The sequence below is a fragment of the Hippopotamus amphibius genome, chromosome 14 (genome assembly GCF_030028045.1).
Source record: "Hippopotamus amphibius kiboko isolate mHipAmp2 chromosome 14, mHipAmp2.hap2, whole genome shotgun sequence".
Lineage (NCBI taxonomy): Eukaryota > Metazoa > Chordata > Mammalia > Artiodactyla > Hippopotamidae > Hippopotamus > Hippopotamus amphibius.
The window spans coordinates 205,083-221,859 of record NC_080199.1 but is presented as its reverse complement, the minus strand read 5'-3'; the positions used below and the strand labels follow the sequence as shown (position 1 = coordinate 221,859).

General features: G+C 60.9%; 1 protein-coding gene across 2 annotated transcripts in view; it reads right to left on the bottom strand.

The window, feature by feature from the left end:
- The window catches only part of RASA3 (RAS p21 protein activator 3), an 87,439-nt gene extending 76,289 nt beyond the window's left edge, over nt 1-11,150 (bottom strand). For both annotated transcript variants that reach the window (XM_057707740.1, XM_057707741.1), the window contains exon 1: nt 11,022-11,150. In XM_057707740.1, coding sequence (XP_057563723.1) covers nt 11,022-11,076 — 55 coding nt within the window. In that variant the 5' untranslated portion in view covers nt 11,077-11,150. The remainder of the gene's footprint in view (nt 1-11,021) is intronic.
- Between the last annotated feature and the right edge of the window lie 5,627 nt (nt 11,151-16,777).

The following is a 16,777-nucleotide window of genomic DNA, read 5'->3' as shown; positions in this document are numbered from 1 at the left end:
ACACGAAGACAGACACACAGGCAGTGTCCTGTCCAGCCACCCTCCTGGCGTCCGCTTTCAAGGAAGAGGGCACATTTCAAGAACCCCAAGACACCCTCGTGACAAGACAGACCGCTGTCATCTGCTACTGGGAGCAGGAAGCTGCGACCCCCAAGCGGCCGCTGTAGAGGAGACCCCTCCCTGGAGCTGTTAACCGGGGGCACGTACACCCAGGACAGACTAGGCCTTAGAACAGAAAACGATGAGTGACGTTTACTTTGTCTTTAATGACAGACGTAAGCGCGGCTCTCCTTCAACGGGAGTCACTTTATACGATTAGAGATTAACTCTGCACACACAGCTCCTACTGCTCCCGAGGGTTCTCCAGGAGCGGAACGTGCACTGTGTGCAGCGTGTGCGTGTGTGCCCGTCTGCACGCGTGTGCTCACCCAGGCGCCCGTTCCTGGGAGGACAGGGGGAGCAGGGAGACCCCTCCCCGTCTTCCTTAGCGCCTCCCTGAGACCGGAAAATCCCAGTTACCGTTATTCCCATACACGCATGACCATGCTGATGAGTTTGTCCCGCTCACCCTCTGATCTGTAAATCCCGGCAGGCAGGGCCTGTGTCTCCCTCACATCCCGCGGAATGCCCACTCTGTGGTCCCACGGGCCCACGTGAAGCATCTGAAGGTGGCGTCCAACTGCCGCAGGACAACTAGGGAGGTACACGTCACCCCCCACCCCAGGCCGACGTCACCTAAAGCTCAGCCCAGGTGACTCAGAATCGCCCCCGGACGACCCCTGAGCACTTCCTGCAGGGAGAGGAGCTTCTGAAAGCTAACTTTTTCCCAATCAGTCTTTGGGATTCACACGTCAGGTCAGGTTCAAAGTCCCTACCGCTGCCTCGGAAGGACCCTGAAAAGCCACCTCCCTTGCACCAACCTCCACGTGCCGCCTACCGACCCCAGCCCACCCCGACTCACAAAATCAGCACGTGTGTACGTGCCCGCCACACGTCCCAGGTCAGATGCCCAGACACCTCCCACACCGTTCTCAAATACTCTGTCCGAAGACGGACGCCTCCACCACGTTCAGGCCCCGGTGACGCTGAATCTGGGCTGGCCTCCTGCACGTGAGGGGCTGAGGAGATCCAACACCCGCTGCCCCCGGCCGGCCCCTTCCGGCCAAAGAAATGCCTACTTAAGACAACCCGGCACTCTTACATTCACCAAACCGTTGGGTCCTCGCACAGTTGGGGAGGGGCAGGCAGCCTAATAGGAATTAGGTCTAAATTGCTACTAACGATCGTGAATTGTGTGCAGGTGAAAAGGATGTAGAAGAGTCTAATTCGGGGCTCAGGCTCTGCCTGCTCCTGACTGGACAGCCTGCCCGTCCGGGAAGGACACCGGCAGAGAGGGAAAGGCCCCTGAAGAGAAGGCCGGAACACCCTCCACGAAACAAATAAACAGAAAGGCAAGAGGCTGGGCGAAACCGTAGCGACCAGGGGTTTTCTGTCCACGAGGCTCGTTCCTTCCGGCCGGGATGTGCACAAACACATCCTCGGGTCCAAACGCTGAGAAACGCTTTCTCCAAATACGGAGGCGGAGCTGAGCGGAGCAGGAAATGATGAACAGGGAAAGGAACGCCGCCGACTCCAGACGGACGGGGCCAGCTGGGCTCGGGAAGCGCGGGGTCCTGCGCCCCGAGGCATCGCCGAGGAGCTGCAGGGTCTCCAGGAGCAGGGCCCGGGCAGCGAGCGAGGGGGCGATCAGGCATCGGTAGCCCACCCAGCTCGGGGGCTCAGGTCCCTGCAGCTGGGTGCCCGCTTCCAGGGAGCTGGGCTCTCTGCACCGGTGCAGCTGGGCAGGAAACAGGAGCCTCACACCTCGGGGGGTGAGGGGGCCCCACGGCGCCCCCACACTGTGGCTCGGGCACCCCCGTTTGCAGTGCTTCCCTCTCCACTCTAATAACGTCCTCTCGTGACCCCAGCACACTCTCCTGGTCAGCCCTGCCCAGTCCGGGGCCCGCAGGGCACGCCAGAGTCTGGGGCTCCCACCTGAGCGCAGCCAGGAGTGGGAACAGGCCAGAAACAGACAGGCAGAGAAGCAACAGGAAAAACCCAGCCTGTGGGCCTAAAATGGGAAAGCTTTCTTACACAAACACAAAATACTGAAAAATCAAAAACAAATGCAGAAAAGACGCTCAAGTCACAGAACGTTCAAAGGTAGGCGTCCCATCCGCGAGGCCCCGAGGCAGGCGGTGGAGACCCCGCCAAGCCACCCTCAGGGCTCTCAGACGGCAGGTGCCCCCACCCACACCCCCCCCCCGGGTCGGAGCCCTGTGGCTCTGCGGTATCACTCTTCTGCCACAGCCGGCAGAAGAAAGAAGAGTAAGAGCTGCTTGCAAAACAGGAACCGTTTCTAAACTCCGCACACCTTGCTGCGCAGACGAGGCCGGTTCCCGGCTGCCACGGGTCCCGCCGACAGGAGGGAGTCCGCGGGAGCCGCCGTGGGGCTCCCGGGCCCCCGGTCACCACGCGGGCACACGACGCCACGCACTCTGCCCCGAGACAGCGGGGGCGTGTCCCTGCGCGTGCACAGCCGTGCGACGACACAGGAGACCCCGGGAGACGGCTGGGTGAACGACTCCCTCCCTCGGCTACACACTCTGCCTCACGGGGTGCAGCCCTTTCTCGGGGGGAGCCTGGGGACACTTCGCTCCTCCAGAACGTCCTGGACATGCTGCACACGGGTGGGGTATGTCCTCCGTGTGAACATCACATACACAGAGTTTTCTGCCCTTGAAACTCACCCCCTACGAAGTAGATAAAATACCCAACGGTCTGATCCCGAGTTAAAAACGGTTCATGGCGGTCAGCCCCAGGACAGGCCCGCAGGGCCGCCTGAGAAGGCTGAGCTCCCCGGCCGCGGCCCTGAACACCCTGGAATTCCCCAGCCCGCCCTCACCCCAAGGGCCACGGGAAACCGGCCCCGCCGCAGCAGCCCACCGCAGGCTCCGCCAGAAGCAGCCCGGCCAGGCCCCCTGGGGTCTGCACACGGACGGGACTTCTGGAACCAGCGCCTGTTCCTGGATCCGCTCACCGCTCTGCACCCCGGTCTGAGCCCAGCCCTGGACAGTCCCCAGCCCGCGGGCCCAAACACGCCGAGGCCCAGAGGCCAGGGCCTGGGGCGGGACCACCTCCCCACGCCGGCGCGTGCCTGCCCACGGCACCCCCACACCTGCTGCCTGCCCAGCCCAGGGGCTTTTCCTGCACAAGGCGCCTCTGCACCTGGCGGTGCGCGTGGGCCCCACCCCAGCAGGAGGAGGGGCTTTTCAGAAGCCAGAGGCAGGTGTCAGGAAGAAACGGCGCTCCCAGCGCACCGCAGCCTGCAGGCTGTCCACCCCGGGCCCACCCCACCCCCCAGTCCCGTCCACGCAGAGCCTGCCCCCCCCCCGCCCCGTGTAAAGCATGGTCTCAGGGGAGGTTGCTCAGGTGTCCGGCAGCTCAAGACCCTCAGCTGGGAGGTGGTCGGCAGGCCCTGAGCCCGAGCTGTCCTGGCCTCTCAGGACCACCGGTTCCGCCGCAGGTGCCACTCTGCTGACAACATCTCATAAATGTGCGTTCAAAGATTCTCAGGGAAGGAGAGGTCTTGGTGGGAAGTCAGCTGTCTACCGAGGAAGTGACTCGATAACACGCCCAGGAAGGCCGCTCCTCACTGACCACAGAAGCGCCTGGGCCTTGGTCATTACGAGTTCATCCCAGGACAACTGAGGCAGTCATAACTTCTCTTGCTGTGTGACTTTGGGAAAGTGACCTGGCTTCTCTGAGCCTCGGAGCAGGGCGGTTAAAACATGTGCCTGCACACAGCACAGAGTCCTCACCAGACTCTGCTGCGACCATGTGCTGCCCCCCAGCGTGCTCTGGTCCCTCCCACGGAGCGAAAAAGGAAAATGACATCTTTTTCCTCAGAAGAAAAAACACAAGACAAAGCCACAGAGAAGACCCAGGGGCACACGCAGCTGTCGTCAACCACTGGGGGACCTGGCTGCAGGGGGCTCCTGGGGGCCGCTCTGTGTGGCCTCTGGAAAGGGGCGTCCCAAGGAAGGAGAAACGGGCCTGACTCCGCACACAGATCCCACCCGACCGGACGCACTGTGGAGCTCCAAGCAAAGCCGCAGAGAAAGACAGGCTAGCTACCAGCACACCCCCCCCACCCCATCCCCTCCTTAAGTGCCCCGAAAATCCAGACGCTCAGGCCCACTGCCGGCCTCCCATCAGCCCTGGAGGGTGGCCAAGGCGGGAGCCAGTCCCAGGAGAGGCCGGCGACCAGGCCCTGGTCCTGGTGCTGCCAGAGGCACCAACGGGCCCTGGCAGCCGCCAAGCAGAGAGCAGGGCTGTGTCCGGAGCAGGGACGGCGGCCTGGCTGCGGAAGCACAGTGGCCGACGAGGCCCTGAGTCACCATGAGTCCAGGAGAGATGCAGCGGCTTTGTTTAGCTTTGGATTTTATCCTGTTGGCAATGGGGGCTGAGACAGAACACTTCTTTACGCTTTGGAAATTATTAGATAACGGGAACAGAAACTACGCAGAGAGGAAAAAACAGGCATGAGAGTCACTCCTGCTCTGGATGGGAGTGAAGGGCACAGCCCTTGCATCGAACCCTGAGTGGCATCCAGCCTCACCCCGACCCCCACGACTGGTCTCAGGTGTGGACACGCGGCCTCAGCCACGGAGCCCGCGTCCGGATGCTGACTGTCCCTGCCAGGGGCTGCAGCCTTCCTGGAAACTCAACTGAACAAGGCCAGATCTCAGGACAGACCAGGCCAGCCCGGGACCCACCCTGTCTGCAGAGACAGGCTGGTGTCTGCAGACCTCGGAGGACTGGGTCACTACCTGTGGTCCCGCCGTCCTCCTGTGGATCCATCACTTTCAGCAAAGAAGGTTCCCGGACGCTGACGCCGAGCGGCTCTGAGCCCAACCCGACAGCCATCATGAGGGAACCACACGTGGGTTCGGGCACGTGGCATGGGCTGGGCCGCACCGTCGGGAGACACCCACCTGCTCACTTCCGAGGACGATCACAGCACGTGCATTTGCACCGCAATCTGAACACGTTAACTGTTAATTCTGGAAGCTGCCTCACACTTCACAAAAAGCACAGGGTCATGTGTGCGGACAGTGGGACCTCAAGCTCCCCGAACACAGGGCTGCAGCCCAAGCTGCCCACGCGCCTGGGTCCGGGCGAGGCCCCTGCCGAGCCAGCCCTCAGGCCCTCGCTCCCGGCTCTGGACCCGGGGGCAGCCCCACATGTCTCCTGCACCGGGTGGGCCTTCCGCCATCTAGGAAGTTATTTCATCTTTCTGGGCCTTGGTACCCTCTACAGAACACTGTTTGTTCCTTTTTGTAAGTGGCTGTGATTTTTGAACTCTTCGTTTACCTATCTATATACACAAGAGGAATATTCTTGCTTTTTCAAGCAGATCTTTTACTCCCTCTTCCTACAGAAGCATTTCCACACCTCCCAGCCCCAGAGGTCTCGTTTCCACACCGGCACACACGTATCTGCCTCCTTGCTCTTCGCAGGGACCCTCGGAGACAGGCGGTGCGGGCCGCTTTCTTCCTCGTCACACCCCACGGGCTTCCTGCATGTCACGTGGCCGGGCCGGGCTCCAGCTCGTTTCCCTGAAAGCTGCGTGATGCTCCAGGCTGCGGAGGCTCTGCACTGCGGTCAGCCCCTCAACGGGCATTTGCTGTGTTTCCCCGTTTTGCCATCTGAACATTCCTGTACATCACCACTGACTGACCACAGCTGGAAGTCAGACCCCCTCCTGACCCTGGCTGCGGAGGACGGAAAGCCAGCGAGCCCCCCCCCCCCACCACCAGCCCCGAAGCGCTTAGCGGGATCTCTAACCCCTTACGAAACTAACAGAACAAGTAGCTTCAGACTGTACCCGCCGTAACACCTCACTAGCAAGATCTCAGCCATGCAAGTGCCTTTGTTCACAAGCTCTCTGAGCTGCACAGAAAGGGCCTTACTCTGCCCTTCGGCAGAGCCCGCTGAGAGAGCCCGAAGCTGCAGAGTGAAGGAGAACGGGGGCCGGGACTCCGTCTCGGGTCCCACCCTCCCCTCCTGAGCCGCCTGGACCCTCCTCCCTCGGAAGAGGGAGGGACACCCGCAGCCTCCACTTTCCAGCACGACCGGCAGACCTCACTTCTCAGGCTTGGCCGCTTCCACTCTGGTTGCTCCTCAAGCATGACGCACAGACGTCCTGGCTTCCACGTACCCTCAGGAAGGTGTGAGTGCTGACACACACAAGTGCCTCATCGGCGTTGAGAAACAAACCCAGATGTTTTCTACACGTGCTGTTCTCCGCCCGCAGACCCTCTCCCCTGCGAGCCGAGCTGCGTGGGCTGCAGGCGGCCCGCTGGCAGAGCCGGCTCTGCACCTCCGCGACCTGGTCAATCACACCTTCGCCAGTTCTGTCCCCTCCAGCTTCCGCCCCAGCGCCCGCGCGCAGGGACCGCGTGCCTCACGCCCCCACTGTCCTCCCACAAGCGCCAGCGGCCCGTCCCCTCCCCTCAGGGACACCAGTGACCCCTGCCATCTGGGCTCATTACGTGGCAAGCACACTTCGTGAGCTCCCGCTCCCTCACAGGCCATGACCTTGGGCAGGTGACTTCACCTCCCTTCCTTGACAGCAAGGGCCACAGCCACATCGTGGGCTTGTGAGAACTTAAATGAGAGAACGTGCACACCAGACCCTGAGGTCTGCACCCCTCGACACCCCACACTTCCGCACACGCCCGTTCCCGACAAAACCCAGAGCCCTGGGCTGGAGCCTGGCAGCGACCTCGCTGCCCCCCAGGCTGAGCCAGTCTGCACGCTGGTCCTCAGGGGCCGAAAATAGCCCACAAGCTGAGCTCGGTTAATAGAATATCCAGGTTAATTTTAGCATCAGAGAGCTCCGGAGAATATAAAACCCCTGATGCCAAGAACTGTGTGTGGCCTGCGCGGCCCCTCCTCCCACTGTCTCTCTCTTTCTCTCACACACACACACACACACACACACACACACACACTCACACACTCACACACACACACACACTCTGTCATCACCCATCATGTTCACAAAACGTGTCCTCTGACCGAGCCCTGCGAAGCCCTGCTACTACCAACTATTTCAATTTGTAATCAGCAACTCCCCCCATCTGAGCCTTACAGACCCTGTGATGGGCACAACACTGCTTCCCACGTCGGAAATCGGGTTAAAAAATCACACTTTCGGCAGCACAGACCTAGAACCCTGAGCTGCCAACCCGCATGGCCTGTGGCTTCTCTGGGTCGCCCAGAGCCCTCCCCCCCTCCCCCCCCACTGCCTGAGGAGCCTCCTGCGTCTGGGGGGGACGATGTTTGCGGGTCAGGCAGGTCTACCGGGGCCCAATGCACCAGCTGCCTGCAGGGCCACGTCTGGCTGAAGCACATTGGTTCCCCTGGGCTTGCGCTGGACCAGACTGCCCTCATCCTTCGTGGTGACGGTTCTCATCTGACAGAGAAGGAACCGGAGCACGTGCTCTGAGCCCAGGGACCACAGGAGGGCCGCTGCTGGGTCCAAGAAGGAAGGCCTGCCCCGTGGCCTCACACGGGACTCACCACGCAGATCCAAGCTGCCCTCAAACCCGGCAACAATGAGACCCACTCACAGACCTAGAGGGCTCTTCTCACCCTCAAGTGCGAGGCCCGCATTTTCTCTACTTCTAGCTTGAGAGAAACACCTCCGTATATTGCTCTTAACTGAACACATTTATCAAGATGACACTTTTAAAAACAAGGAGTAACTATCATGGAAAAGGGAAATATCACTGGAAAGTAAAGCGACGTCTCGAGGCCGAAAGGAGCTCCGGGTCCAAGACGACCAGGCAGGCAGAGGTGCTCTCGCCATGGGGTCTTCAGCCATCGCCGCCTACAAATCTTCAAGCCGCTTCCCTTCCAGGGCTAAAGCCCTGACTCATGGAAAGTCAGAGGAGCACACTTCCTCAAAGCAGCCTCATAGGAAGTGTGTTCAGTCTTACATGACATGAGATACTGCTGTTACCAAAGATAGACCGCGGGTAAGATTTTCAAGTGTGCAGAAGAACCGTCCAAAATAACTGCGAGATTTAAGTGGGGAAAGACATAGGTTCTTCAAGACAAGAACCCGAAACGGTCACAATAAAAATACCTTACTTTTATTTGGCACTTTCTTGTGTGTTACCTCAGTTGCAAAAGGTGGAAGGAAAAAGAAAGGGGAAGACGGGAAAAAGAAAGAGATTCTTCCTATTTTCCCCAGCGTCAGCCTCTCAGTGACCAAGTACCACCACATGTTGCAAACTTTCTAAGGGCTGAAAGGCCAAGGGCCCCACCCCTAAAACCTCTTCAGCCCCCAAAGCGTTCTGCCGTTCCCCTCAGCAACTGGAACAGGGACACTGCTGACGGTGTGACTGGAGGCAGAGCTCCTCTCTATCTCTTTCTGGGATGAGGGGCTCCCACCGGGTGCCGCAGACAATGACTGCTAGCATTCTGCAAACGGGAAAACGAGGCCATGAAGGGGGGCGCCTGCCCTGGGTTCTCCAGCTGGCAGGCCGGCAGGCCACCAGCAGTCATGCGCACGCAGCCAGCCAGCCCAGAGACAGGGCTCAGCATGAGGGACCGCCGGCCGGCCAGGGTCTCCCAGAACAAGGAGGCGCGTGTGCCTCGCCCGGCCTTGTCGTGGTGCCTTCACCGCCGGGCACTCGGGCCAGGCAGAGTGGAGACCGGCCACAGCAGAGGACTAAGGAAAGGAATGGAGAGCTCAGCGCACTAGCCGCCAGGCGCCCTGTCCTCACAGTGGAGCGAGACCAGGCCCCAGACCGGCCCCCACGAGTCACCTCTGGGGCCTGGTCCAGGCTCTACGTCAGCAGCACAGCCCAGACTCCCTCTTTGCTGCGATGCCTGTGCTGTGCGTAGGCCCTTGCTCCCGGCAAGCCCCAGCGATAGAGGTGGGACACAGATGTCTCCCTCCTGCAGCCCTGAGCTGCCGGTGAAGACCCTTGCAGAGGGGACAAGACAGGAGCTTCTGAGAGCTGGAACCACGTCCAGGGAGCTGGACCGCTGTGCGCAGGTGCTTCTGCTCATCCTCTCCGCTACAGCCCCCAGACGTGGGGTGGGGGGCTCCGAAGGTTCTAAGAATACGCTGTCCCCACGCGGGGTCAGAGTAGCAGATGCTCCGTAGCTGCACGAATCCTCAGCTGAGCTGGGAGTTTCTCTCACTTGTTTAAAGTGAAGCACAAAAGAGAGAAAGCGTAACCAAGCAGCATCGTCAAACCTCTTCCTTCCACACGTGGCCCCTCCGTGTGGGGTCCCGGACCTCCTGTGCCCTGCCTGGCCGACACAGCTCCTCTGTGCCGTTCCGAAAAGAAATCAACCCTCTCTGTTTAACAGACCAGCGGTCCAGAGTCAAACCCAGGCTGGCCATGCGGGGCCTGAACCCCAAACTCCCCAGACCCCTTCCTGCCTGCTGCATCCAGAAGCCCGGGAACCCCCCACAGCCACGCCCCACCCCTTCCTGTCCCCTGATTAAGGAAGCACCTGAGGCCTCTGGGTGACACCCCCTCATGCTCACTGGGCCCTGGCGCTGAGAGGCACTTTCCCTGCCACATTTCAGGTGGAGTGCCACGGTGAACCTCCTGGCAGAAAGTGACAGCAGATTTCAACCAAGTAAACAAGGGAAGCCTCTCCAGGCAGGCCCCTCAAGGCTGAAGAGCAGCCGCAGCCTATCTGCAGGGCTTCCGAGCCAAACACCGACAGCGCCTCCGCGATGATCCACAAACCAAAATACAGCAGACAGGAAGCAAGGCCGATTGGGGGGCTGGGACTCAGCAGCACCGAGCGTCACCAGCAACTGACGCCCCAGCAGCCACAGGGCGTCTGGCCGGCTCCCAGGCGTTCCGCGGGCAAGAAGGACCCCGGGGACGGCAGCCCTCGGGAGGGGCCTCAGGAGACCGCTCCGATGGGAGCTGTCCTCGCAGCCGCCACATTTCTGGCACAAACGTGTAACAGTCACTCCAGGCACCGATCTTGTTTTGGGGGGAGAAACCCTGCATGTCACTCTCCCAAGTGAAAACACAGCTGGGAAAAAAGCAAGTCTCTCCAGATAAACCCAGGAAGTCCAGATACCAGCCTCCTAGCCCACTCCAGGACCTGCACTTCCCTCCCCCAGCTCTTGGGTCCAGTGAGAAAGGCAGGCTGCTCTGGGGACGCGACCTGAATGGCAGGCGCTGGTGGCCAAAAGCTCCCGCGGCCAGTTCTCAATGGAAGGGGGAGGGGTGGCTCTTGTGGTGCCCTGCCCTGAGGGAGCCCTGGGCCAGAGCGGCTCGGCACAGCCACAGGCAGACACATACACGCCCGGACACACGAACACGCGCGCGCACATCCACCTACCCAGTCAGCCACCCACTCGGCCCCTCGACCTCGGGGGACGGGAAAGGGCTTCCACGTCCCTAGCAAAGCAAGCGTCTGGGTGCCGCACTCCGCGAGGCGCGGAGCCCCGAGGCTGGTCTCTCTGGCATCCGAAACGCACCCTCCGGAGAGTCCCCACGCGCGCTCGTGCACACGCAGACACACGTTCCCAGCGGGGACCGGGCCACGTCCTGCACGTCCTGCTGCAGGCGACCCCACCTCCGCGGGCCCGGGGCCGCCAGCGGCGTGGAGGCAGCGCGGGGAGCTGCGTCCCCCGGAGCCGCCGGCCCGGCCCGGCCCATCCCTGGGGGAGGTGAGGCGAGGGCCGCGGCCGCACATCTCGCAGAGATGCGGAGGCAGCCGAGGCCGGCCCCTCCCGGGGCTGCGGCGGGGCTGCGGCCCGCGGTCTCCGCGGAGGTGGGGAGGGACCGCGGGTGGGGAGCGGCCGCAACCGGGGAGCGCGCGCCTCGGGGACGCCGGGGCCCCCCGGGAAGAGGTCGGGGGCCTGGGGGCGCCCGCCGAGAGCCCCCGCGAAGACCCCGCCGCCCCGCAGGCTCCCGGGAGCTCACCGATCTTGATCTTCACGCTCTGGAAGATCCGGAGCCCCTCCTCCTCCACCGCCATGCTGGGCTGCCCGGAGTTCGCGCGCCGAGCCCCGCGAGCGGCCGGAGCCCGAGCGGCCGCGCGGTCCCCGCTCCTCGAGCCCGGCCCCGCGCCCGCGCGTCCGCGGCGCCGCCGCTTCTGGCTCCGCCCGCAGCCCGCCCATTGGCCGAGGGCGCGGGCGCGGGCGGGGCGGCTCCGCCCACATCCCCGCCCAGTTCCCGACGGCCCGAGGCTCTCCGAGGGGCGGGAGCGCCAGGGGTCCGCCCACGGCGCGATCCAACTGCCCATTGGCTGAGGGCTCGGAGGCGGAGCGAGACGGCTCCGCCCACCCCCCCGAGGCCCGCGGAGGGGCGGGGTCGGTCTCCGAGGAGGGAGCCGACGGGGACGTCTCTCCCCTCAGGGAGGGTGCGGAGGGGCTCGGGGGGCACCAGCCCGGGCGGCGGGAGTGGGGCAGGGGGTGGGGGTGGGAACCGGGCCGGGGGAGGGGCGGGCACCAGAGGGGGAGGGAGGCACCGGGGGGTGGGGAGGAAGGGTCGGGCGCGGGGGGAGGGGAGCAAGCGGCCGGGGGGCGGGGAGGGGGCGCCGACCCGGAAAGAGTTGCTGGAGGGGTGGGGGCAGCGACGGGGCGGGGGCGCGACCGGGACCGGGCGGCGGGGCACGTGCGCAGGGTTTGGAGAAGCTCACACCGAAAGGTACCAGAGGAGAAGCATCCCCAGCCCAGCCCCCTCCGGGCAGGGGCTGCGGGCCACCCGGGGGCCGGCGAGGTCCCGCTCGGGCTCCGAAGCCGCCCGGCCCTCCCGCTGCGCTCCTGCCGCCCCGCCGGCCCCTGGCCTCCGCCGCCCGGGCTGCCGGCGCCTCACGCAGGCCACGCGCGCGCCTGTCCGCCCCGACGACCCCCGGGCCGCCACCCTCAGCTCACCCTCTGCGTCTCCCGATCTCCTGCCTGTGCGCGTCCCGCTGCTCTGGCTGCTGGCGCCCAGCACCACACACACACACTCTCTCAAACACACACACACACGCGCGCGCTGACACACTCACACACGCTCACACACGCACTCACTCAGTCTCTCTCACACACACACACTCACACACGCACTCACACACACACACTCTCACACACACTCTCACACACGCTCACACACACACACTCACGCACTCTCACGCACTCAGTCTCTCTCACACACACGCACTCACACACACACACACACGCTCACACACACACACTCACGCACTCTCACGTGCTCACGCACTCTCACGCACTCAGTCTCTCACACACACACACGCACTCACACACACACTCACACACACGCTCACACACTCACGCACTCTCACACACGCACTCAGTCTCTCACACTCACACACACTCAGGCACTCTCACACATGCACTCAGTCTCTCACACTCTCACATACTCACACGCACTCACACACACACTCACACACACACACGCTCACACACTCAGGCACTCACACACGCACTCACACTCACACGCACTCACACACACATACACGCGTGCGCGCGCACACACACGCACTCAGTCTCTCACACACACACACTCACGCACTCTCACACGCACTCAGTCTCACACTCTCACACACACGCACACACAAATACACACACTCACTCTCACACACATACTCACGCACTCACACACTCAGTCTCACACACACACTCACACTCAGGCACTCTCACACACGCACTCACTCAGTCTCACACTCTCACACACACGCTCACACACTCAGGCATTCTCACACACGCACTCAGTCTCTCACACACTCACACACTCACACGCACTCACACACTCACACACACACACGCGCGCACACACTCTCACACACGCACTCAGTCTCACACACACACACGCTCACACTCACGCTCTCTCACACTCTCGCACTCTCACACACGCACGCACTCAGTCTCTCACACACTCGCTCACACACTCAGGCACTCACACACGCAGTCTCTCACACTCACACACACTCACACGCACTCACACACACCTCACATACACACTCACACACACACTCTCTCACACACACTGTCTCTCACACTCACACACACTCACACGCTCACACACACAGTCTCACACACACACGCTCACACACTCAGGCACACACGCAGTCTCTCACACACACACGCTCACACACTCAGGCACTCTCACACACGCACTCAGTCTCACACACACACACTCACACACACTCACATACACACTCACACACACAATCTCAGACACACTCTCACACAAACACACGCTCACACACGCACTCTCACACACGCACTCAGTCTCTCACACACACACACGCACTCACACACACACTCACACACACGCTCACACACTCACGCACTCTCACACACGCACTCAGTCTCTCACACTCACACACACTCAGGCACTCTCACACATGCACTCAGTCTCTCACACTCTCACATACTCACACGCACTCACACACACACTCACACACACACACGCTCACACACTCAGGCACTCACACACGCACTCACACTCACACGCACTCACACACACATACACGCGTGCGCGCGCACACACACGCACTCAGTCTCTCACACACACACACTCACGCACTCTCACACGCACTCAGTCTCACACTCTCACACACACGCACACACAAATACACACACTCACTCTCACACACATACTCACGCACTCACACACTCAGTCTCACACACACACTCACACTCAGGCACTCTCACACACGCACTCACTCAGTCTCACACTCTCACACACACGCTCACACACTCAGGCATTCTCACACACGCACTCAGTCTCTCACACACTCACACACTCACACGCACTCACACACTCACACACACACACGCGCGCACACACTCTCACACACGCACTCAGTCTCACACACACACACGCTCACACTCACGCTCTCTCACACTCTCGCACTCTCACACACGCACGCACTCAGTCTCTCACACACTCGCTCACACACTCAGGCACTCACACACGCAGTCTCTCACACTCACACACACTCACACGCACTCACACACACCTCACATACACACTCACACACACACTCTCTCACACACACTGTCTCTCACACTCACACACACTCACACGCTCACACACACAGTCTCACACACACACGCTCACACACTCAGGCACACACGCAGTCTCTCACACACACACGCTCACACACTCAGGCACTCTCACACACGCACTCAGTCTCACACACACACACTCACACACACTCACATACACACTCACACACACAATCTCAGACACACTCTCACACAAACACACGCTCACACACGCACTCTCACACACGCACTCAGTCTCTCACACTCACACACACACGCACTCACACACTCACATACACACACACGCTCACTCACGCACTCTCACACACGCACTCAGTCTCTCTCACACTCACGCACTCACACACACACTCACATACACACACACTGTCACACACACACATGCTCACACTCTCACGCACTCTCACACATGCACTCACTTTGTCTCTCACACTCTCACACACGCACTCAGTCTCTCACACTCACACACACTCTCACATACACACCCTCACACACACACTCTCACACACACACACACGCTCTCACACACACGCACTCACTCAGTCTCTCACACTCACACACTCACACGCACTCACACACGCACTCAGTCTCACACTCACACACACTCTCACACTCACATGCTCACTCACCCACAGACACACACTCTCTCACACACACATATCACACGCTCACACACACACACTCACTCACACTCAGTCTCTCACACTCTCACTCACACTCTCACACTCACGCACAGTCTCTCACACATTCACTCTTACACTCACACACTCACATTCACACGCTCACACACACGCACTCTCACACACACATTCAGTCTCTCACTTACACACTCTCACACTCACATGCTCACTCACGCATTCACACTCTCACACACACTCTCTCACACACACTCACACATTCACACGCTCACACACACACACTCACACTCAGTCTCTCACACACACACTCTCACGCTCACACACACACACTCTCACACTTTCACGCACAGTCTCTCACACACTCACTCTTACACTCACACTCACACACCCTCACACACTCACACACCACCGTAGACCAGACTGCACGCTTAATGAAGCGAGAGGCCTGTTCTTTCCATCGCTTTCCTCACTTCCTAGGAGAAACGCTCAGGCACGTGCTGGGAAGTTGATCTGCCCTTCTCTACCCAGGCTGCTCGCGCTCCTTCCAGGTCCCCAGCCGGCCGGAGTCTGTCTTCTCCAGGCCTTCATGGGAGGGGTTTACTCGGCTTTAACATGGAGGTTGGGAAGCACCTTCCCGTGGTCCAGCCCCAGTGAGCGCTGCTGCCTCTAACCCTGGACCTCGGGAGGCTTCCTCCGTGAGTGCCGTCAGCCTGCGCCAGCCTCCACGGGCCCAGGGCTTTGCCTCCGTCCGCGTAACTGGAGAGCACGCTAGCGCCCCAGCTTCTCAGAGGACCGGCTGGAGCCCAGGTAGCAGCTGCAAGGGTGCCAGGCGTCTCTGTCCAGCCCACCTCCCCTCACACCCTCACAGGACTTCCCTTCTGAGAACACTGCCCGTCAAGGCCTGCACACAGATTTCTGCTTTGGGATCTGTTTCCAGACAGACCCTGCACAAGACAGTTGGGGCCAGGAGTGTTCTAGGAGCGGCCTCTGTGATGGGGTTTGAGAGCTGGATGCCCCCAGCAGCTGCAGCAGGGCTGAGTGTGGGGTCACGCAATGGGGTGCAGAGTCTCAGACACTGGGGAGGCTGGGAAAAGCGGGAGGCATCTGGCCTGTGGAAGCAGGTGGTTCTTGCTGAGTGCAAGGCAAGGAAAAGATCACCCACTTAAAGAAAAGTGTGACAAAAATGTTTCCTTGGTACCGTATAAAGACACTCTCATCTCCTACCACCAGAGAACCAAAAAAAGCTGTGGATCAGATCGAAGACTTCATCATGAAGGTAGCAGTGCTCCAGGCTGCCTGCAGGCTCAACCCAGGGAAGGTCGCTGTAACCCTGAGGCTTGGGGGAGTGTCATCTGGATTAATGTACTCAAAACCTGGAATCCCAGCCTTCCCTAAATTGTTTGGGCCTGAAGAGGTGACCCCTTCCCCTGTGCTTGGAGACGATGGCGGGACGGTACCAGGGCGCTGCACCCAGCTCCACGCATCAGCACAGCAGCACCGCCCAGCCAGGGCGGCACTGGGTCTGCAAACAGACCTGGGAAACATGCCAGCGGGGCTGGGCCAGCAAAGGGGGAAGCAGAGCGGGAGAATGCTGGACCCAGGAGAGGCAGCGCATCCCAGGGGACCAGGTTAGAGTTCACTGCCCTGATACAGGATTTGGCACCCTGGCCAGGACCCCAGGACCCTGGTATGGCCTTTGCAAGCTTGTAAAAAGCAGCATCCTGCACAAAGTGAAGTGGAAATGCCCAGTGGTCATGGCAGACAGCAGAGGAAGGCATCCCTGTGCTCAGAGACACGGCACAACAGAGTAAATAAGCTCCACTAGACCAGGAAACCTGGTCAGTACCTAGGAAAGCCCAGAAGACACTCTGTTTCCAAAAGCAACAAGAAATGTGCTGGAGAGAGCTCAGCCATGGCTGGACATGCCAGACTGGGCGGGGGTGGAGACACCGTCAGAGGGAGCACTGGGCTCCCTAATAGCAGTGAGGATGATGGGGTGATGACGTGATAGAGGCCAGAGGGT